The sequence below is a fragment of the Taudactylus pleione genome, unplaced genomic scaffold, assembly GCF_031769625.1.
Source record: "Taudactylus pleione unplaced genomic scaffold, aTauple2 ptg000519l, whole genome shotgun sequence".
Taxonomy (NCBI): domain Eukaryota; kingdom Metazoa; phylum Chordata; class Amphibia; order Anura; family Myobatrachidae; genus Taudactylus; species Taudactylus pleione.
This window is the reverse complement of record NW_028284921.1, coordinates 1,339,850-1,363,087: the sequence shown is the minus strand read 5'-3', so window position 1 is coordinate 1,363,087 and position 23,238 is coordinate 1,339,850. Positions and strand designations below refer to the sequence as shown.

The 23,238-nt window shown below is 46.0% G+C and overlaps 1 protein-coding gene across 1 annotated transcript; it reads right to left on the bottom strand.

Moving 5' to 3' along the window:
• Positions 1 to 6,895: 6,895 nt before the first annotated feature.
• On the bottom strand, positions 6,896 to 21,584 carry UCHL1 (ubiquitin C-terminal hydrolase L1). The gene is made up of 9 exons (XM_088450540.1): positions 21,496 to 21,584; positions 21,389 to 21,400; positions 20,523 to 20,651; positions 15,996 to 16,146; positions 10,305 to 10,390; positions 9,937 to 9,984; positions 9,711 to 9,777; positions 8,836 to 8,894; positions 6,896 to 7,200 (listed from the first exon to the last, which is right to left on the bottom strand). Exons 1-9 carry the CDS (start codon positions 21,526 to 21,528, stop codon positions 7,114 to 7,116), a joined length of 672 nt encoding a protein of 223 aa, XP_088306666.1. The 5' UTR covers positions 21,529 to 21,584; the 3' UTR covers positions 6,896 to 7,113.
• Between the last annotated feature and the right edge of the window lie 1,654 nt (positions 21,585 to 23,238).

Here is a 23,238-nt window from a genome sequence, read left to right as displayed (position 1 = left end):
TTGGGAAGAAACTCGGGCCGAGTGCGGAGCACTGCCCTGTTCCCATGAAAAACCAAGAAAGGGGGTCTACAAGAAAGAGCCCCTAACTCAGAAACACGTCTGGCCGAAGCAATGGCCAGAAGGAAAACAGTCTTAGCTGTTAGCCATTTAATATCCACTGAGCCCAGTGGTTCAAACGGCGGTCCTTGGAGAGCCCTCAGGACCACAGCCAAATCCCAAGGCGCCACAGGTGGAACAAAGGGCGGCTGAATACGGAGAACACCTTGCATAAAGGTGCGCACATCCGGGATTGTAGCAATCCTACGGTGAAACCAGACAGATAGGGCCGAAACCTGTACCTTCAAAGAAGCAAGGCGAAGCCCATGATCTAGTGCCGCTTGCAGGAAGGCGAGAATCCGAGACAGACGAAACTCCCGCGGTGCATAACCTCTCGGTCGACACCACTGGAAGAACATATGCCACACGCGATGGTATATCCTCGCGGAAGACGGTTTCCGAGCTCGTAACATGGTACACACCACAGAGCTGGAAAACCCCCGGGACCTCAGCATGGCCGTCTCAACAGCCACGCCGTCAAAGACAGCCGAGTCAGGTCCGGGTGAAGACAAGGACCCTGAGACAGAAGGTCCGGTCGTAGCGGCAACCGCAGAGGACTGTCCACGGACAGACCCTGAAGGTCTGAGAACCAGTGCCGTCTGGGCCACGCGGGAGCTATCAACAGGAGCGTCCCTCCTTCCTGTTTGAATTTCCGGATTACCCGTGGAAGGGAGACCAGAGGGAACAAGTATGCGAACCTGAACGTCCACCGGACGGACAGAACATCCACCAGAGACGCCCCTTCGTCTCTTGTGCGAGCCCCGTACTCAGGCAACTTGTTGTTGTGCCGGGACGCCATGAGGTCGATCTCTGGAAGACCCCATCTGTCCACCAGCAGTTGCAAAACGTCCGGGTGCAGGGACCATTCCCCTGGATGAACGTCCTGGCGACTTAGAAAGTCCGCCTCCCAATTTAGCACTCCCAGGATGAAGACCGCTGATATGGCCGGAAGATTGCGCTCCGCCCAAACCAGGATCCGAGAGACCTCTACGAGAGCCGCCCGAGTGCGAGTTCCTCCTTGCCTGTTTATGTAGGCCACTGTGGTAGCATTGTCCGACTGGATCTGCACCAGGTGACCCTGGAGAAACCGCTGTGCCTGCAGGAGAGCATTGAAGACCGCACGGAGTTCCAAGATATTTATTGGAAACTCCGCTTCTGTCGGCGTCCACCTGCCCTGGAACAAGTGTGGACCCGAAACTGCTCCCCAGCCCCGAAGACTGGCGTCCGTTGTCAACAGGACCAAATTTGGAACCCAGAACGGACATGCCTTGTTGAGGTGATTCGTCTTTAACCACCACGCAAGGGACAGGCGAACCTCCGGGGTGAGCACAATCGTCTGGAACTTCAGAGACTGAGGCAGCCCGTTCCACTTGGACAGGATCAGGTGCTGCAGAGGTCTGGAGTGAAACTGGGTGTATTCCACCATGTCGAACACCGACACCATGGAGCCCAGTAACCTCATCGCCGAGTGTAAGGACACCCGGCGGCTGTGCAGACAACTGCGCACCCTTGACTGTAAAGCAGAGATCTTGTCCTCCGTCACAAAGATCCTATGCTGTCCCGAGTCCAATAAGGCTCCAAGATGCAGAATCCTCCGAGACGGGATTAGAGTGGACTTCTGCCAGTTGATTAGCCAGCCGTGCCGTTGCAGCCGTGCAATGGTCAGGTCCAAGTGGTGTAACAGGAGCTCTGGAGATCCTGCCACCAATAACAGGTCGTCCAAGTACAGCAATATGCGGACTCCTTGCAGCCGCAGAGAAGCCACCATGACCGCCATCACCTTGGTGAAAACACGTGGTGCTGTCGCCAGGCCAAAAGGTAACGCCCGAAACTGGAAGTGGTCGCTGCGGATTGCAAACCGAAGGAACTCTTGATGGCGCAAAAGAATAGGGACATGCAGGTAAGCGTCCTGTATGTCCAATGACACCATGTAGTCCCCAGGTTCCAGCGCCAGAATGATGGACCGTAGGGTCTCCATCCGAAACTTCGGGACCCGCAAAGACTTGTTGAGTGCTTTGAGGTTGAGAATCGGACGATATGACCCATTGGGTTTCTGTACCAAAAATAGATTTAAATAGAAACCCTGGCCCCTCTGGGAGAATGGAACAGACACTATAACTCCAGCCTGGAGCATAGTGTGCAATACCTTCCGCAGCTCCGTAGCCTTGTTCCGGTCTGATGGTAGACCCGTGGTGAAGAATCGAGCCGGGGGTCTGTGCCGGAAGGAGAGGGCGTACCCGTGGGAGACCACCTCCAGAACCCAAGTGTCTGTCGTAGTGAACAACCAACACCGGGAGAACTGCAGCAGGCGGCCTCCCACCCTGGGATCCCCCAAGGGGAGACCCGGACCGTCAGGCCGCAGGCTTGTCATCTGGCTTGGGGGCCGGACGTCTGGTACTCCATGCCTGTTTCCGGGGCTTGACCGATTTCTTAGGGCCAGCCTGTCGAGGAAACGACTGGTTTGGGCCTGCCCTGGGCCCTAGATGACCGAAAGGACGATGGTCCAGAACCAGAAGGAGCAGCGGCCGACAAGCCGATTTGGCTGCCGCCAGCGTGGCCACAATCTTATCCAGATCCGGACCGAAGAGAACTTCTCCGGTAAACGGCAACGCTTCCAGACCTTTCTTGGAATCTGCGACCGCCTTCCAGGATCGCAGCCACAAGGTGCGACGAGCAGCTACCGCTGCTGAAGAAATTCTAGACACCAGAGTACTAATGTCTAGAGCCGCCTCGTTGATGTAGGTGGCCGAATCACGGAGATTGCCAATCAACTCTGCCTGTTCGGCCGGACAGTCGGATTCAAAAGAAGCCTCTAATGAATCCGCCCAGCGCTCCATCGCTCTGGCAACCCAGCAAATGGCCATAGCCGGCCGTGCTGCCCCCCCTGCAAGGGAATAAGCGGACTTCAGGCAGATTTCTACCTTGCGGTCCGTAGCATCCTTAAGGGAGGACATGGATGGCATCGGCAATGTGGCACTACGGACAAGACGGGTCACGTGAGAATCCACCTGTGGAGGGGATTCCCACTTAGCAAAATAATTATCCGCGAACGGATAAGCCACCGCCAGGCGTCTCTGCGGCTGGTATCTTTTGCCAGGTTGTTTCCACGCCTCCTCTAAATGGTCCACCAACTGACCCGAAAGAGGAAAGACTGTGGCATCGCCCTTCACATCTTTAAAAAAGGCATACTTAGATTTAGCCACTGGGAGAACTTCGTCCTCAATCACCAAGGCTGTGCGGACCGCCCGAATAAGTCCAGGAATATATACTTTGGACTTAGCATCAGCGTCCTTAGTATGGAGAGGTTCCTGATCATAAGGATCCAGAATCTCCCCATCATCAGACGTCCCTTCGTCATCCTCATAAGGAGGAGACAGACGCCACCGGCCTTTTATGAGGCCGCATCAGACTCCCCTTGCAACACATCCGATAAGTGCTGTACAGAACTCGTCAGGGAGTTAACCCACGCTGGCTCCTGAGAACCCGGGAGCGGGGAAATAGGGAGACTGGGGTACCACCAATTGTCGTGGGAACCCCTGCATGGGTGACGACACCACAGACTGCTGGGACAAACCCATCGGAGTAAACGCGGGCTGCGGAGCTAACTGGCCCACTAAAGCTGTTAACGCCTGAGCGAAACAAGCCCAGGGCGGCTCCTGTACCGGTGCTGTAACCGTAATAGGCCGCGCCATGGACTAACACTGCCGGCAAAGGCCCTCCGCGCTACCCTCCCCCTCCGCTAACGGTACTTTGCATGTGGTACACTGTAGCCGGAGGGGAAAATCACTTTCAGACATGATGGCACCACGTATGTCACCTCTCTGACCAATTAAGTATTAAATAGGCGAGAGACCACCCTGCAGCACCGCACCGCAAGGGCTTTAGCAGAAAGAACAGGGACAGTAATAAAGCTGACAGTTTAGAGAAGAAAAGTTACAGGCAGCGCTAGCACAGTCACATACAATGCAGAGAAATAACAATTCCTGCACTAACAGCGCTGATCACTCAACTACACAGACAGTGCCTGGTAGGACACAGCGCTGCATACACAGACCTGAGCCACAGCGGAGGAGAGGTATGCGGGGGGACCCAGACCACGATGCTTCCTTCCAGACTTCCAGCAGCGTTCACCATGCGTTGCAGAGAAGATGGCCGCCGAGGAGCAGAGAGAAGCTGGCCTGGGGGAGGAGCGCTGACACAGGGCCAGTCAGCACAGTGCAGAGAGGGCTGTGTGCAGCGGGGGAGGGGCCGGCTGTGAGACAGGGAAGGCGTGCTCCCCTGGCATGCATTTAACCCCTGGGATGCTGCAGCGCTACCGCTCTGCTGCGGTCCACTGTCCCAGGGGGTAGTGGAAAGCGCAGGTTCAGTACCTGGCTCCACGCTGCAGCCAGTCCCCAGGGAGCCCCCTGCCTGGGGACTTAGGACCATGTGACCAGCGGGGACCCACCGCGGGACCCCGCTGCTTACCTTTGTCCCCCTCGGATCCAGCCATGGTCCGGAACATCTGGGGTCACTGCTAGCTGTGACCCCAGATGCTCACCAGCATCCCCGGATCGGTACCGGCGGGGGTGTAGGGAAGACAGCATGGACGTCAGGACTGACTGTCCATGCTGTACATCCAGATGTGCAGCCACAGCTGCACTGAAGAAAGCTTCAGGGGCTCTTCTAGCCCCCACTCCGACAGGTGCACCCGACGCCGGCCGGCCACCAAACTAAACTGAGGTGCTTTGGCCTGGGGTATAGGAGGGGGACCTAGTGCATCCTGGGAGGCTGAAAGCTTAACTCTTTGGTGCCCTGCGACTGACGTCACACCTATACCCCAAGGTATCCTGTGGATACCCTATGGACCCTGAAGTAGAAAAGTCAATTTCAGGCATGTCTCCACCTTCCTGTCCATAGAACCCTTCAGAGAAATGGAAGGCATAGGCAGTGTAGCACTCTTAATTAAGAAAGTAACATGAGACTCTACCGCAGGCAGTGATTCTACTTTTGCAATGACCCGCAGAGAACGGATAACTTGAGGCCAAATGCTTTTGTGGTTGATACCCCTTACCAGACCGCCATGTGGTCTGTCAGCGAGAGGAAAACTGCCAAAGGCCACCGTTGCCTGTTTAACTTTAGGGTACTTGGATTTAGAGGCAGTATTGTAATCTTCTCTCTCAAGAATGGACCGAACTGCCCTAACCAATGTTGGAACATTAATAGCAGATTTAGGTTCCACCTCCCAGACAGGGGAATCAGACTCCCCAGGCATTTCCCCATCATCCGATGACATGTCAGTGTCAGAAAATTGTGTAGACTGGTACGACATTACAGGGAGTTTAGATGCCTTCTTTAGGTTTTTCACTCAACAGTTTGAAAAGCTGTAGATGAAGCTTCCAGACTGAACTAGAAAGAACATCCACCCAGGGTGCCCCGTCCCACAGTTGGGGGTTTGAGGGAACAGGTAACCGATAGCGCCTCACACACAGCCCATCCAGAGATGATCTGCTGCTTACCCGTCCCTGTATTGTCTGGCAGCAGTCCAAGGATACCCGCAGAGCCCTGCTAGCACGGACTCTAGGGACCCCGCTGAGATACCCAGATCTGTACTGGCGTCGTAGCCGTGCAAGTACAGCCAATGGACAGTCCACCGATGCATGTGAGCGTTTCCTGAAGAGAATCTAAACTCAAAGTAAATCAGCTTTTGGGCTGCTAATCCACCCCCCTGCGCAAAACTGACCCAACTCCGGCTGGGCAACAACTGGAACTGAGGTGCCTGTGACTCAAGGCATTGTATAGAGAATGGACAGTGCCATCCTGGGAGCTAAAGCTTTTAACTGCATGGTGCCTGTGGATCCAGAAAGGTCTCCCTGTGGAGCCTATGTACCCTGAAGAATATGGTAATTCCTTGTGAAGCACATTTAGTGCATGTACCAGATTACTGTAGCCATGTTCCATCTGGAATTACTGTAACAGAACATTGTTAATATCTACAACTGAAGTAATCAATTACTGCTCCCTCCATGGAAAATTATGCAGCCATTTTGCTAGAGCTTAATTTCTACCCCTACTCTAAAGAGGGTCACACCTGCTCATTTATCCTTGTATAGATTATATAGGGGTAGCAGTGCTAAGATCTGAGCCATTTGCAGTGGCAATGCTATTAACATTTAGAGAAACACTTCAAGTAAAGGAACTCTAATCCCACTTTTTGGGAAATCAATTCAGAAGCACCACTTGTGGTAGTTCAGTACTGGCCAGTAACATGGCAGTATAATACACCCTGCTCAGGGAGTTTGCACTAATACTGGGAGAGCAGACATCTCCACTGAAGTCAGGCTGGTGTGGCCACCAAAAGCATGGCAATGACTGCACTTCTAGCAGGTTGGGTATGGGATGCCAGCGCCCAGAATCACACACCAGCATCCCCACAGGATTAGCACAGAGAAACCGGTCAGTCAGTATCCTACCCTCCCAGCAACCTAAACCTAGCCCACCTCCTAACAGCGGTACTTACTGTTGAGATCCCAGTGCCAGCATCCCTTATATCAGGATTATAACCAAATCCCCTTCTGGCATTATACATTAAAGTGTTCATAAGACCCTTTTAGTTCCAAAGATGTTAGGCCTTTAATTCAAGCGGACAGATTGTATTAGCCATCCTGCCAGCCTTCATCTACTATATTTAAGAGCAGGCCAAGGAGTTGCTGTAGCAGTCTAGTCCTGTTGCTAACCAATACAGGTAAGGGAGCTGGTTAGATGTTTGGACATATGCCCAAAATGCAGACTGGTGAAATTGGATCAAGTTTTACACAAGTCTTTTTCAAAAATGAACTTTATTCAGAACAAGTGCCGCACTGCTAAACATTTACAAGGGAAGGTGAAACCGTGAAGCACTTAACCACAGAAAGACCTTTCTAGGCGGAAGAAAGCTTGAAAAAGCAGTTAAGACATCTTGCTGGAGCAATAAGGAGAGTTGTGTAACTGGTAAAGCTGCAGTTATGTTAACTGAAATAAAAAGGAGCTTTGCCTTAATTATGCCGCTTTGGAGAGAGCCACTGCTGAAAAACGAACTTCACCTTTCTCTCGCTCAGTATATTGATGGCAGATCTTAGCTGCATCCTAAGAGAATATAAGAAATTGTATAGTAAAAACAAGTTATATATAAGACTGGCAGTTATCAGTTGAGACGGATTAGTAGGAAAGACATGAGACCATGGCACTACATAAGCAAAACATAGGGTGTTTAACAATGCTGCAGTTTTGTTAGTTATGCCAAAGTAGCCAGCTAGGTGACATGCTACTAACAAGTGATTGCCACACTACTGAAGTGAACTTCACAGTATTAAATACAGGATGTAGTTTGCATCCAGACAGTCCAGATTCCAAAAGGTCACAATACAGTCAGTGGCATCCTGACTGTCAAGATCCTGCCAGATTGTAGTTGTATTAGGCTCAGAGAGACTTAAGGTACACACCTGACAGATACATGCAGATGGTCGTTCATACACTGAACGACCACCTGCTGCTGCAGCAGGTCAAGCCGGACTGGGGGCAGGTGGAGGTGTGATCTAATTGCAGGAGGCATGGCCATACCCAGTTTGGGAAAAAAAAAAAAAAACACACCACATTCGATTTGGTGCTGCATGCTGGGGAGGGGGGGTGCTGTGTGCACACAGCCAAAGGGGGCTGCGATCAGCATGATCACTCCCCTTTGGCATAGGAGACTGCTCGGGCTGCTGTTTTAGCAGCCTCAGACAGTCTCCCAGTGCAGACCAGCAGCGTGTGCTGGGCTGCTGTGCTGGACCTGGGTTAGTACCAGCTTGTGGGTCCCCCTCTGCACCCCTGTGTACAGGCGAATGGCTGAGCACCCGTACACACTTGCCGATTGACAGATATGTCTGCAGACATCTGTTCATTGGCTGTGCAGCACAGCCAATGCGATATGTCTGAATGACGTAGTTAAGACATATTGTCTGTACACACTGGCTGACGGGGCACAATATATTGACCAATTGATCGGCCAATGTGTACCCAGCATTTGTGTTAGGTGCCAGGGGGAAGAGTTACAATACTTTTAAAAATCTGTCTGTATTCTGCCAGTCAGGATCCTGTACCCAACCCTTAAATACAGACTACACAATATTTGCCAAGTCCCTGCCAAGGTCATTTAAAAAAAAAAAAAAAAATAGATTAGATAGAAGCTATGAGATAGAGGACCTTCGGCACTGATAGGATGTACCAACTGACCACTTCTTGCTAGATAATCCCTGGATACATGAGCCTGGTGACCCTTGTATCCAGTGATCTTTACAAAAAAAAGAAAAGTGATAAAATGCAAAAAACTGATTTAGTTTATTTGCTGGCATTTGGGATGCCAACTGTTGAAATCCAACTCCTAAATCCCAAACTATGTTTATAGACCAGTGCCAGAATCCAGACGTGGTATGAATTGCCGATACCTGAAACCCAATGGCTATCATCCCACACAAAGGTAGTGGGCAAATAGTTCTATGCTGGGGGGGGGGGGGGGGACGACGACCTGTCAGCATGCTGTCAATTGGGGTGCTTTTGTTGGTCTTTTGACTTGACTGGTGGCATGCTGTACCACACCCAAACTAACAGATGCAGATGTTAGGATATGTGAGGTGGTGGTGTACCATAACCTACATTTTAAAAAAAATTTGCACTACATGGTATAGTTAGATCATAAGTGCAGAACTGTTTATACAACCCTCAGTTCTTCAATTACAGTACCTCCAGTAAGGTTTTCTCAGAGGTAGAACCATGGTCAATTGGTTTTGGAGTTAGTCCGTCTGTAAAACACAAGTCAGGTTTGACAGTCAATGTTCTTTAAAGTACAACTTGGCTAAAGGCACACATTTTAAACTTAATCCTGAGAAAAATGAATAATCAGGGAAACTTTGTTTTACATTTATGGTACATGGGCACACATGTGACCACTTAAAGCCAATGTAATAGAAGCTGGCACCTTCAGATCCTAGGATGTTCCTGAGGAGAGATCAGGCTGCACTTACTGCTGCCTGGGAGGTAGGCAGATTTACCAGCTGGCTTGTTACAGTAAACACAGAAGCACAGCTATAACATTAAATGAAGAGTTAACCATTTGGCAATTTACAGTGCAGCCATGTGTCTGACAGCGACTGAGCAATAAGCTATGAATGCTATGCAGCCAGCATTGCACCATTATGAATAAGTTTGTGGTGGTACTTCAGTCCCATGTGGGGCTCTGGCAGTGGAATCACTAAGCTGTGACATTAACTACTTCAGGTCATTACCTTAAAAGTTTTTCCATACTAAGGCAGGGGCTCCCAAACTGTCCCTAACAGTTTGGGTTTTAAGTGTATCCTTGCTTGTTCACAGGTGACTTGATTAATAACTCATTTCAATTAAACCATCTGTGCATAACCAGAGGTATCCTTAAAACCAGGACTGTTATTTCTCAAACTCAGTCCTCAAGGCTCAGTTGTGTACCAAGGCTTCATACTAGCGATGGACTGAAAGCCATGACGCAGTGGGGCACGTATGAAACTACATCTTTCATGTCCCTTAAGTGAGACCATCCACATTTCCCTGACATACATGTAGGTACAGGAGCCCAAATTACTCACCAAGCTCATACAGATGTCCATTCACAGCTGTGAACACTATGAAGTGGAAGTGCACCTCATCGTTTACCTGTACAGACATGGACCTTACAGTTAAACATTCAGCACATCTCATACTATAAAAAAAAAAAAAAAAAAAAAAAAAGTCTAGTTTTCAACTAGTAAGCTCCACAAGCAATGAGCAGAGTCATTAGAGGTTACCAGAACAGAATTTGTAGAACAGACTTACCCTGCACTGTCCCTTAGCTGCTACAGAGTTGTGTGCAGAACATAGGGCCTGGAAGACAAGCATGAAACATTAGTGTTTCAAAGACACGGGCATGTAAACTACATGAATTCTGAGCTAGAAAACCATATAGTTCTACAACTGGATCTGATTGTGAACTTGGGAGAATTGCATTGCTAAAGGAACCAGTACAGAATTAAAGGCATGGATTTCTTCATTTGTTGGGTTTTTTTCCCACTGTGGTTACTTTTCTAGTTCAGATGTGATTCCACAGCAAAGCGGATTTCTCCAGAGCACTTAGTCATAGGACTGGTGTCACATGTCAAGTACTGTCCAAGCAGCAAAGGCTGGAGGATTGCAGTGTTTTATACCTCATTTTCCTCCAGGAGCTTAGCCCTGTCGTTAGGAGAAGAATCGTCAGATTTATTTAGAAAGTCTTTCAACGCAGAACCATCACCTGCAACAAGAAGCCAGATTGTCAGTGTAACAGATTCTTGAATGTGGTAACCATGTAATGTAGCACAAGAAATGTGTATTCTTCCCCCTATAAGAAACATTAGGCTGAATCCATGCATGTCCTCTAAACTGTTTTACCTCTCCTCTACCCAGTCCACAGCTTCACATTTTTCCACACATATCCTAGGATTTATACTTCCCTAGTTTGTTGCACAGAAGCCTGTAGAGGAATTACAGCTGGCATCATTAAACCCTGCCCCCCATGGCAGCACATTACTACTAATCGCAGGTCTAAGGGAGTAATGCATTTCTCATTGTGTTGCATCATATGGGCTGCACCCCCTCCCCAGGTATCCACAATTCCTTTACTACACACCACTAGGAAGTGGGAGACATGCGTTCATCCAGGGAACTAAAGAGTTGCAGAAAGTCTGGGTGACTCCTGAGAGCATGCACTGACCCCTGGCCAACATTGCTGTGTGACTGGCTCATACAGGAAGAAACCTAATCTGGTTAGACCCATATGTAGCCCTTATCCTTGTTTATCAAATGCTTATTTCCAATAGATTGTAAGCAGGGCCCTCATACCATTGCCTTTTATCCAGTCCTGTTCCATTATGGTTTAGTTACCAGTTGTATAGCACCAGCATGTTCTGGCTTTATATGTTAAGGTTTAGTACAGCTGACAATTCTTGTGTCTTACTATGCTAGATAGTAAATACCAATATTGAGGGGTTCTTACACATTATTTTGTTCAAGCAGGCAGTAATCCAGAGTTCACTTTTGGGTTCTAATTCTTTAGAAAAGTGAAGTTAGTTCCTGTAGACTAGAGCGCTGATGCCATTGTTAACTGTAACGGAGCATACACACTGGTCAATTTCTGAATGATTTGTCGTTAAACAAATTGTTCAGTATTTGCCCCAAAACAATGAACGAAAAGTACAAATGCGCACTCCTGTTTCCATCGCCTGAACAACTTGATTGTCAGGTTGTACATGTTTGGGGGATGAGGAGGGGGCCCTGGCATTGAACAAACTAGTCATAAACAACTCAGCACAAACTGCAGGGGACATGGGACAATATTTGTTCAGGGTGCACATTGTCCCATGTGTACGCACCATAACACTACCTTCCAGGAGTGTCCATGTGATGGCTAGTTTAACATGAGTTATGGGCTTATGTTATAATCAGAGCTGCCACAATTAAGGTTCTATTTTGCCGCAAATTATATTTTTAATAAAAATATTCCCACTATGTATGCATGGAAACAGGGACAGCAGTTAGTGATAACGGTCCCTGCAAGTCATAGCCCTGCATTATGTAGAAGTCTCACATTTGTGAAAGACTAACAGGGGTATTCAATATGGGTGCGATAACAGTTTGTGTTAATCACTGGTTTTAGTTTTACACTGTATTCAATTTCAAAGACTTATCACAGTTTTGAAAAGTCTTTGATAAAAAAAACGGGGATAACTTCACCATTGAATAGGTGTCGAAAAAAGTGCAGAATTGGGGTTTAGGGGTGCAGGCTTAAAAAAAAAAAAAAAAAAAAAAAAGAGCCTGCACCCCTGGGAATGACATTTAACTGTCAAAAAAATTATAAAAAACATTAAAAAATTGGGGTGCAAAAAAAAATTTAAAAAAAAATTGTTAAATAGGGAAATGGGTTCAGGGCTATTCTGCAAGTATGCGGCAGGTGTATTCTAGAATAGAATTATAGCGGCAGGTGCACAAATGCAGAGTTTTTAAAAACTGACGACTTTAGGGACAAAATATGCAAGTACCCATTTTCATGTACCCCAAATTTGATGGGACCACTTAAAAAAAAATGAAAAAAAAATAACCTAAGTGCTCTTCTGCATCACTTCAATGTCAGAAAAAACAAACACCTGCTGCAGCTATTTAAATCCTGACTTTCAATTAAAGGCTAAAACTGGGGGTACTCATAGTGTTCCCCATGTTTTTACAACTTTAGGGGGGGTCCTTACAATTATTTTAAGGAAAAATTCATAACTTTACGCAAATCCAACTTGAGTTTCCCGTTTTTGTTAATTTTATTTTGACTACGTGGATAAGCAGGAGCGCGCACCATACCTTTATGCAGAAAAAAAAAATTGAATACCCCTATTTGCATGTGCAGTGTCACCTTCTGCAACATGCAAGAGTAATCAGAAGCTCTCCTGCTTGCAAGTCTCCATATGCTTAAACCAGTTTACACCATCTGAAGATTAGTTTACACTAATGGGCCCAAACTCCAGAAAGTTTCCTTTTGGAGTTGGTACATAGGGCAGATAGTTCCCATTATCAATGGGGACTGCAATCTACAGCACCAATTAGCCTTCTGCATGAAATATCCGATATCTCCTGCATAATATTTTAAATTAGCCATTACATTCAGACAGATTTCACAGCTTACTAAAGACTAAGATTAGTCATTTAGTCAGATCACCTTAATGAATCTTTGCTAGTCCCCTGTTGATCAAACACAGCATAAGTAAGCTTGCTTATCCACCCTCTGTACCAATGTTACAGAATAGCAGCCACTCTGGGTCATAATTGCATACTGTTGTGACACATAGCAGCACATACATAAATCTCATGACTCAGAGTGGGTGCAGTTATGTTAGAGTCTTGATGCAGCCTGGTGCCTAACCATACATTTACAAATATACGCAACAAAGATCTCTGGATTTCCATCATGTAGTATTAAAGCCTTTCTGCAGTGTCCTCAAGGGAAACCTCTTGTATTCCCTTTACAAGCACCTGTAAAAAAACGACATTAAGCTGATATGAGCAGCCACTATTTTATATTACCCACCCACTGTAAAACCATAATGGATTCCAGCATAGTACATATGTTTAACTACTCAAGCTGGCTTTTTTTTTTTGTTGTGTGGCCAAAGATACATGGTCATTTTAGTGTTACACACTTGATAAAGTATAAGAGGACATCCCTTATAGACTATGGAATAGGTCATTTCAAGTATTTTACCAGCAATTTGTTATACTGCGTGATACCTCCTCTACGTTGTTATTTCAGTGGGCGATATATATTATATACAGTTCTCTGCACAAACCAATGCCAGGAGCCATTACATTTCAAACCAGTAAAACCACTCACCACACTGCTCATTTGGCATGCAAGTCTACAGTCCGATACACCAACATTCATTACAAGAGTGTAAAGGTGCCTACACACTAGACCAGGCATGTCAAACATGTGGTCCACAGGCCACATGCAACCCAAGTAAATTTTATGTGGCCTGACAGTGTGAACCAGCGTAGAAATTGGCGTGCGTGACGCCATCTTGCGAATGGAAGCTAGACTCCATTTTAGAAACAAAAATCTGCACCACACCATTTTGTGACCAGCACCATTTTAGAAACTCACTTTAGTACATGTGGCGATATTACTATTAGCATCATGCGATTGCATCTGCGACCATTGCCATAAGTTACGGCAATTCATCAAAAGCCCATTTCATGACTTTACGTAGTTTGGGTGCTCTGGATAAAGTGTGTGTATTATAATTCCCCTAAAGAATATATTTCAGAATTGGCTGTACAGTATGTCAAAATTGGATTGCATTAGCTAAACAGAGCAAATGGCCACGTGACAACTAGCCTGTGAAGACAAGCTTCATGGACATAACATCTGCTCACTCCAGGTGGCCCTGCTCGAATACAGCAAGAGGGTCGTTTGTAGCACCTTACATTAGCAGGCTTCCTACAATAAAATACCTTCAGAGCCAAGAGTGTTATCTGAGGTTTGGGTCTTGTAGCTGTGCTAATTTGCATCCACACAGGCCCTGGGAGAACACAGACCAGTATTTGAGAGCCTGAAAAGGGTGGGGGCTGCTGGGGCATAAGCAAGTCATAGAACTATAAGGCTCAGCATTCCACACTGCTAGGCATTCTCATACACATTAATATGCACAATTGCGCGGTTAACTAGTCGCATATTAACGAATGTATAAGACCCTGTATGAAAACGCTGAATATTAGCTTCATGTACATGCATCTGCCCCAAGTTAACTAGCGTCTTTACATCAAACCACACATTACATATTCACATACAAGGTTCCATAAGCTTTAAGGTATAAGATTCAAGTATGCACATTTACTATAATTGCTATGAAATAAAGATTTCATAACTAAGGTTTTATACGTGACAAGTAAGCCATGTTTGGTATTGTACTGATTGACTCATTTTACAGTATTCTGGTAATATCGATGGAGAGATTGCAACATGCATTCTCAACTTATGGACCTCAGAGACTTCAAGCAACAAAATGTACATTATATGAACTGTTAGGATTTGCATGGGGTGGGAAACCAGAGACCACCAGTTGTTAGAGGCTGGATCGTGTCTATTTGAACCAACCTGTTAGATGCCTTGTAACATATGCCCTCTCCTTTAGGACCAATGGTATTAGCAACAAACTTCTCTATGGTGTTTATTTCTGGGGGGTATAAATATGTGTGCTCTGAGCCTGGGTTCCTAGTCTTCGTGCTGAATGCTGATTGACGAGGGGTTTCTTGCTGATGCCCAACATCTGGACCAGAGAGCGCTGCGTATGTATAATTGTACTTGGGTCTGTATAATCTCTTTGCACTAAGATTATATGAGGATCATAGCGTGTAACTGCTGTACTTTTACTTGAATAATACTTTGTGCTTTGGAACCACAGGTTCTAGGTCTGGAGTCTATTTACTGTACGACTACGTACGCAAATTAGCGTCATCCTTAGAGGTTTATAGGCAGGATATTAGAAGGTATAGGCAGGGGCATATAGAGGTTCAAAGGCAGAATCCTTACAATGCTGGTCTCTGCAGCATACAGACTAAAGAAGCTTCTGATCACTTCAGAGGCAGGCGTTCCCAGCACGCGGGTGACGTCACCCACGATGAGGAGCCTGCACCTGACATCCTGGATCCAGTTAGCGGCAGCATTTATGTAGGACGGTGAGAGTGATGTAATCGTGGACTGTAGCAGTGCCCAGAGAGGAAAGTACTGCACAGGTGAGTGGGGCCTGTTCTATACTGGAAGGGGGTACAATATAAGGGGCTCTAATACAGGGGGGGGGGGGGGTGGGGGAGGTGAATAGCGTAAGGGGCACTGCATTGTATTAATAAAACTTAAAAAATTGCATACAAGACTTTGTTGCAGCCCACACTTTTGACCTTTAATATTTGGCCTAGTTGGTATAGTTTGACACGCCTGCACTAGACTGCTCACGATGTGATATTGTGAGCAATTTCCCTTGAACTCTGCCTGGCAGCTCTCAGGACACAATATGGTCCTAAGTGTCCAATCTGATTTATCAATCTGCAGAAAATAGTGTCAGAGATTGGCAGATCTTACCTGCAGCAGGTGCTCATAGTGAGTGAACACAATTTACATATTTTACACAATTTGTTCCAATGCATCAAAATCAGGCAATAGTCATGTGTAGGCACCTTTAGAGTAGCAATAGGCAACTCAGAACAAGTTCACTCCACTGCCCTTCAAAAGGCCTGCACATTAACATTAATCTATGCTCCTCTTCCATGCATGACAAAGCAAATTCTGTACTCCAAGGTTAATCCAATGCATTGACACTCACCAAAACTCAGTTTATCTTTGTTATTGGCTGCAGCATGGATGAGCCCAATTGTTCCACAGGAGTTAGTGATTGTCTGTTTCATGAAATAGACTTTGGCATCTGGCTCTTTGCCCTTCAGTTCCTCATTTTGTTTCTTCCTGAACTCTTCATGCTGTGGAGAAAATCCCATTTTACATCATTTGTGTTTGTATATGTATAAGTTTATACCAACTGAAATAAGAAGTGATTACACAGCGAGACCCCATAAGGATCTCATTTTTTGTTAATCTTCATTAGCCGTGATTGCAATTAATTGTTCCATGCTATGTTCCTGAAGATAAATATATCTGCAGAACCAGATCAGACAAGAGCTATACATTGTAAACCAAATTACTTTCTGCAGAGTGGGGTCTGGGCAAGTTGAGGTGGATTTTAGAAGCAGTTTTTTTGGAGATCAGTTTTACAGGGGAATTCGCCATAGCGTACAGGTTTTCCCAAGCAGCAAGCAATGCACAACACAAGTAATCATCTCATGTTTTATCTGAAAGCATTTTGCATTTATATTTGCCAACCTCCATTACTCAAAGAATTGTGACTGCCTACCTGAGACTTGTGCTTCAAGAACAGACACTTAGATGCGACTTAATAGTTCACTTACAGCAAATCTTGGCAGCGAATGGTTCAGTTTAGTCATAGTATACAGTTTTATTTTAGGAAAGTCAGGCAGCAAATGACTGTAGAGCTAGAAACATTATATGATCTATTGTCCAATATATTGTGCCAACATGGATCTGAATGTTATATTGTACACATCATATAGTATAGGCCTGTCAGATGGGACAATGCAGAGAACAATGTGCTGCACATCATGTAGCCAACCCTGGTCCTCGAGAACCACCAACCGTGTGTTTTCCAGGTCTCCTCACAGAATCACAAGTTTAATTAGCTCCACCTGCAAATCTTTTCAAATGTGTTAGTGAGTAATGAATACACCTGTGCACCAGCTAGGTGGTCTGGAAAATGTGAACAGTAAAGGCCCCCATACATCAGAGATTGCAAATTGCTGCAATCAATCGATTGAAAAAGGGAAAGATTTTTATACACAATCAATTGCAAATTGCACGATTGCTGCAATCAATCTCTGATGTATGGGGGCCTTTAGTAGCTCTCGAGGACAGAGGTTGGCTACCCATGGTGTAGTGCAGAGGTTCCCAAAGTCTGCCATTACAGTCCATGTTTTAGGGATATCCAAGCATGAGTCCAGATGGTTAAATCAAATGGATTGAGGTACTAAGTCACCTGTGCTCAAGCATGGCGCTCCCCCAAAACATGGACTGTAATGGCAGACTTTGGGAACCTCTGGTGTAGTGTGTGCACACAGTGTACAGGAGATATGATTCATTGGCTACAATCCCTGAGACTGATTATGCCATTGTTCAAAAGATTACTGTATGCACTATATTGCATGTTCTGGGATTTAGTGTAATTGGGACACCCATCTCATTGGGACATTGTGTACCCAGTTTAGTGACTGCCCCTGAAACAGATCTGCTGGGTACACACTGGCAGATATATTGGCTGATCAATTTGTCAGCCAATATATCAGCTGGCCGTCGGCCAGCGTGTACAGGCAATATGTATGTTCAGACCTAGCATTGGCTGTCGGCAGACATCTGTCCATCAGCAAGTGTGCAGGCAGTTTACAGACCGCCCATACACAAGCAGCCGCGAGGAGGGGATGGAACACACCCCTGACCTGCCCCCTGCGGCTGCCGGACAGATGGCAGTTAAGTGTGTATGAACGGCCAGCTAAAGATATAACTGCAGATATCCTTCAAGTGTGTACCCACCTACAGGGACAGGATTGGCAGTCAGCTTTTTTTTTTTTTAAGGGGCGGGGGGGGGGGGGGGGGGTCATTACTTTGGTTTACTCTACTTCAGGACGAAAAAAAAAAAAAAAAAAGTTTAACTTATATGTATGCATGTCAGGGGTCTTCAAACTTGGCCCTCCAGCTGCTGTGGAACTACACATCCCAGCATGCTAGAACTATGGCAGTGCATACTGGGATGTGTAGTTCCACAGCAGCTGGAGGGCCAAGGTTGAAGACCCCTGATATATGTAGGTTCAAAATTGGCACTAGCCATAGTAAGTACTTATTTGAACAGATGTTTTTAAAGGGTCAAGTTGTTCTGGAGCACAAACAAGGAGTATACACCTAAGGGTGTCTTGCACAGGACAGAGGAATTTATTTTTGCCTAGTCAGATAAGGTGTACACAAGATTGATTTTCAAGCAACTCCCCCCACAGGTGGCAGCACTAGTATTAAACATTGTACAGTTTGCATACATGTCTGTTGCAGATTTAAGTCATCTGATCCAACGAATCTTAATCACAGTAGCTCACATACACTAGATGCAGCTCAGGGAGGATACAAATTCACCATGAGGACAGATTATATCCCGACCTACGAGTCTTATGCAGTTAAAGACAGCCTAGCTCAATGAGTGCTGCACTCTTGGGTCTATCAACTTAGGCTGGGTGCACACGTAAAGATTCTGTCCAACCAGCCAACTATTTGGAATGAAATCTGCTAACATGGGAGTAACTGATGATCAGCAATTTGCACCTAAATGCCAGAAAAGAGATGAAAAAGGTCAGACAAGTTTGTTAAATGTTTGATCTAAACAATTTGTTCAAACAGTTTGTCCATTTTCTGGCATTTGGGAGCAAATTGCTGATTGTCATTTGCTTTCATACTTTACCAGATTTTCACTCCAATAAACTAGTTGGATAGAAAATTTCTGTGTACCCAGTCTAAGCCTTGGAGAGAGATAGTATGACAGTACCAACCAATCTAATTTTTCAAAACAGCCTGTAACATGACAGTTAGGAGCAGATTGGTTTGTACTTGTCACTCCATGGCTTAGACCCTTTATGTCTAAGCATTATAACTACAGCACAAAGTAGAACTCCCTAAACTACAGTGTTTAGGAAAAGTGCGCATACCTTTAAAGATCTAACACCTCAGCATTAACAAGGAGTGGGAAAGAGATAACTGAATGTTCACACAAAATACATCAGCCCCCACCCAATGGGGGAGAAAAAAAAAAACCACCACACTTGGGACTCAGTATTGCACTACCCTGTAATGCAGAAAACATACCAAGCCTTTAATAGACAAAGAGGGGTATTCAATATGAAATGTTAACTTCGCTGTCGAAGTTTACGTTTCATATCAAAGATTTTTCTGGGATAAAGTATTGGGCGCGCACCCGCATTAACCCCGTATTCAATACCAAATTTACAAAAATGGGAAGGTGCGAAGTGGGATTTGCGTAAAAAATTAAATTTTACAGGAAAAAAATTGTAGGACCCCCTAAAGTTGTAAAAACATGGGGGATCACTATGGGTACCCCTGTTTTAGCCTGCAAATGAAAGTTGGGGCTTTAAATAGCCGCAGCAGGTGTTTTTTTCCCAACAGAAGTGTTGCAGAAGAGCACTTAGGTTATTTTTATGTTTTTTTAAGTAATCCCATCAAATTTGGGTACATGAAAATGGGCACTAGCATATTTTGATGTCCCTAAAGTTAGTTTTTAAAAATTCTGCAACTATGCACCTGCCGCTAACGGCCTATTCTAGAAAACACCTGCCGCATACTTGCAGAATAGCCCTGAACCTATTTCTAAACACTTTTTCCCCTTTTTTTTTCACCCCAATTTTTTGGAGTGTCCCTATTTTTTTTTACAGTTATTTTTAAAATGTCATTCCCAGGGGTGCAGGCTATTTTTTTAAGCCTGCACCCCTAAACCCCAATTCTCTACTTTTTTCCACCACCTATTCAGTGGTGAAAAGTTATCCCCGTTTTTTTTTTTTTAAAAAGACTTTTCAAACCTGCGAAAAGTCTTTGAAATTGAATACAGTGTAAAACTAAAACCTGCGGTAATGATGTCATAGGTGCGATATTAACGCAAAAACGAGTTTCGCTCCATATTGAATTCCCCTACAAGTGTCTATTATCATTAAAAATTTGCAGTATTCCCTGAAAAGTTCTCAAGGGCTAGCCGCAAATACTTTGTGCCCCTCTGATGTACTATGGAGGCACTGCAGGAGCTCTCCCCAATATCTACTGCAATCCCTCCATTGCTGACAGCAGCTGTAACCCCTATAGGTTTCTATGAGGTATGCAATGCTACAAGATTTACCAAGCTCCAGAATGAGCAGCATTCCTGATCTTGTCCCCTGCAGCCAACATAATCCGGCTGCTTGAGCCTATGGGCTAAATTTTGTAAAATTAACCAGTAGGGGGTTCTGTAGGAACCTACACCAGCAATTGCCACCACGCATGGTCTGTAAACTGCACAAGAGTCCTAGTACAGGAGCGAAGAGACCTCTGATGGTCTCTTCAAAGCACACCTTGGTGCTATCAGATCATGCAATGCTATCATGGGCACTACCCAGATCACATTGCAAATGCAATTGAGAAATGGGCTATTGTACCCAGCACTCACAGCAGCTATGACTCAACTCCATGAAGGCTGCAGCCCTACCTGTGAGGTGAGGGGGAAGAGAAGAAGCACTGCACAGACCGGGTGAGAGAAAGACTTCAGGTACTCATTCTCAAAACACAGGACATCCACATATTTCCAGGTGGACAGAACACCGACTTTAGTCATCAACTGCAATAAGAAAACAGTTGAAAGAATTCCAATAAAGCAAAAACAGTCCCAAGTGTAAGATTATTACAGCATTTACTTGAAATCAGCAAGCATGTGCTCTATAACAATGAAACACCCATGCCAGCTTAACACTTCAGCATTCACTTCTAGATTACATTGGGCAATAACATGCACATTTACCATCTGATACAGCTCAGGAGACAAGGATGAGGTCAGTGTCCATTAGAGGTATACTGAGAGCCTAGTGCAGGACAAGACTGGGCACTCCCTATAGCACATGGTACATAACCCTAGTACTACATCCATCCCCGCAAGTAAGGAGCTGGTATTACGTAACCCACAAACAATTAGATATTCCCCACAACTGGCCAGATATATAAAGTACAATAAATCCAGGAGGTTAAATATACGCCTCAGCTATCATACTATGGCAGATATAAAGTGGCCCATGCCTCCATAATGGATGGTATGAGGAGGAATTTAGGCTGGTGGACGAGTTACAGAAGCCAGGATATAAAGGCTACACCCGGTGCAGTACATCTACATATAGGATTATAGATCATATAACATGTATATGTGATGTGAATAGGACCACATGTGGCCGATGACGGGCACAGCACCAGCCAGGGCCGAGCACAATGTGGCATGACAGGTCAGTACATGGACCACGCCCTGAGCGGACTCCGGGACATCCATTATTAATGGGCAGAGATGAGCAGAGCCGCCGCCTCACTCACTTTGTTCAGCATCTACGGAGACAGAAACAGGGATGAATACAAACAAATGACAACGACAGCAAAGTGATGAGAACTCGCTGGAAGCACAGAGGCGACAGCCGCGTTACCTCCGGGTTGATCTCCATGGGTACCAGCTCCATGTTCGCGGCTCCTGGCTGTATCTCTCACACAGTAGTGTCTGGTAGGAGCTGTAGGAGTCTGTGACTGGGAGCAGGGAGACGCCTCAGCTGCTTTTATGTTGGAGGACCGGTACCAACGCCACGCGCGAGGAGGGGGAGGGACTGTCAGCTGGTACCACCGATTGCTCATTGGATCCAAAATCCCCCCCTCAGAACTGGAGGGAATAGGACGCTCCTGGAGAAAGTCAGACGCCAGTGCCAGCAGGTGTGGCGGCAGCATTAGGGGGTGTGATCATCATTATCACTACTTACCACCACCAGCACCACCACATGTCACTAGGCACAGCAACAGGTTGTGTCCTACTCTCTGCTGTCAGAATGCCGTGGTTTATGTCACCAAGCACACTGATCTATCCGTCATGCCAGCACTAGAGATGAAAATGGCCATACCTATATTAATTACCTTGCTGGTCATGATTATTATCTCATTTATATCACTGGACTCCCAACTGAGCCTCTTCCATACTGTAGGGATGGTCATGGAGAGTGCGACATCGAACTGTTAAGTATGTGGCGCCATCGCCATGTGCCTAATGATCACATGTAACCATTGCTTCCAGCGAGGGTGGTTCCAGTGAAGCATGAGCTCCAGGCGTCAAAATGGACAGAGGGCGCCATCCATTGTTCCAGAATTCATCGGGGGCTACACAGTATGACGACATTTAATCTCGGTTTGTTTGCTCTATATCGTAAAGTACGGATCTGAGATGTTTCTACATTTCATGCTCCCTCAAGCTGCCCAGATTGTCTCCCCTCCGGCCCTCCCTCCTCTGTGATCATCTTCTGTCACCTCCCCTTTCCTGTCAGATTGATTACATTCACTTCTCACCTCTTTAATGGTGCGTACACACAGTACGATTAAAATGGACGATATGAACCATAACTATATCGATCATATTGTTGTCGTTCATATCGTGCATTTTTCGGCGGCCAAAGACCTGCGATGCACGGGCACGTATGGACGATAACGATTTTGTCCATCGCCCACGTTGATCGCGGGTCGTTGGCGGGTTCGTGGTGTTCTGGATGATCGACATTGATCATCCAGCCCACCCGGGAGATCGTTCAACTATATAGTTATCGTTGATGATCGTCCCGTGTATATGCACATAACTCCCTCCCCTCTTTAGCCTGTGTTCGGCTCTTTGCTCCTCTCCTTTCTTATTGGCCTCTGTCACCTCCCCTCTCTGATGGCACTTTTCTCTCCCCTCTCCTCTTTCTCTCCTCATTCTGTGCTTCAATGAACTTAAAAGTGACAGATCTGAGGTAAAATCCTAAACTTTAATTATAAGGTATGAGTTTTAAAAAAGTCACTGCTTTGCTATTTAAAGTAAAAGACCACGAAGTGCTATTTGAAAGGTCTTTTAGAAAATATTAGGAGACCAGAAATAATAATAATGGTGGTAGACAGAACATGATTAGCAGTACTCACATTAATATAGGTGCAATGCATATTTGCTAAGTAGGAGCATAGCTGAGAAGGGAGATTCCCATAGGTGGTATGCAGTCGGGAAGCTGGCTGACCTAATCCCGACAGCCGGATTCCCGACTGCTTAATCCCGGCGAGGGTTAAATGACAGGTGTCTAAATCTAGACGCCTGTCATTCTACCGACACCGGGAGAACGGCGCCCGGCATCCCAATCGAAGGGATGTCGGGGCGCCGCTGTGGA

Bases quoted from the DNA above. Each gene is read 5' to 3' on its own strand.
- UCHL1 (XM_088450540.1), bottom strand. From the start codon at position 21,528: ATGGAGCTGGTACCCATGGAGATCAACCCGGAG. The intron at 9,985-10,304 runs GTATAAAACACT...CTTGTCTTCCAG, and splicing joins AGCTCCTGGAGGAAAATGAG to GCCCTATGTTCTGCACACAA. The intron at 8,895-9,710 runs GTGAGTAATTTG...TGTGTTTTACAG, and splicing joins TGGACATCTGTATGAGCTTG to ACGGACTAACTCCAAAACCA.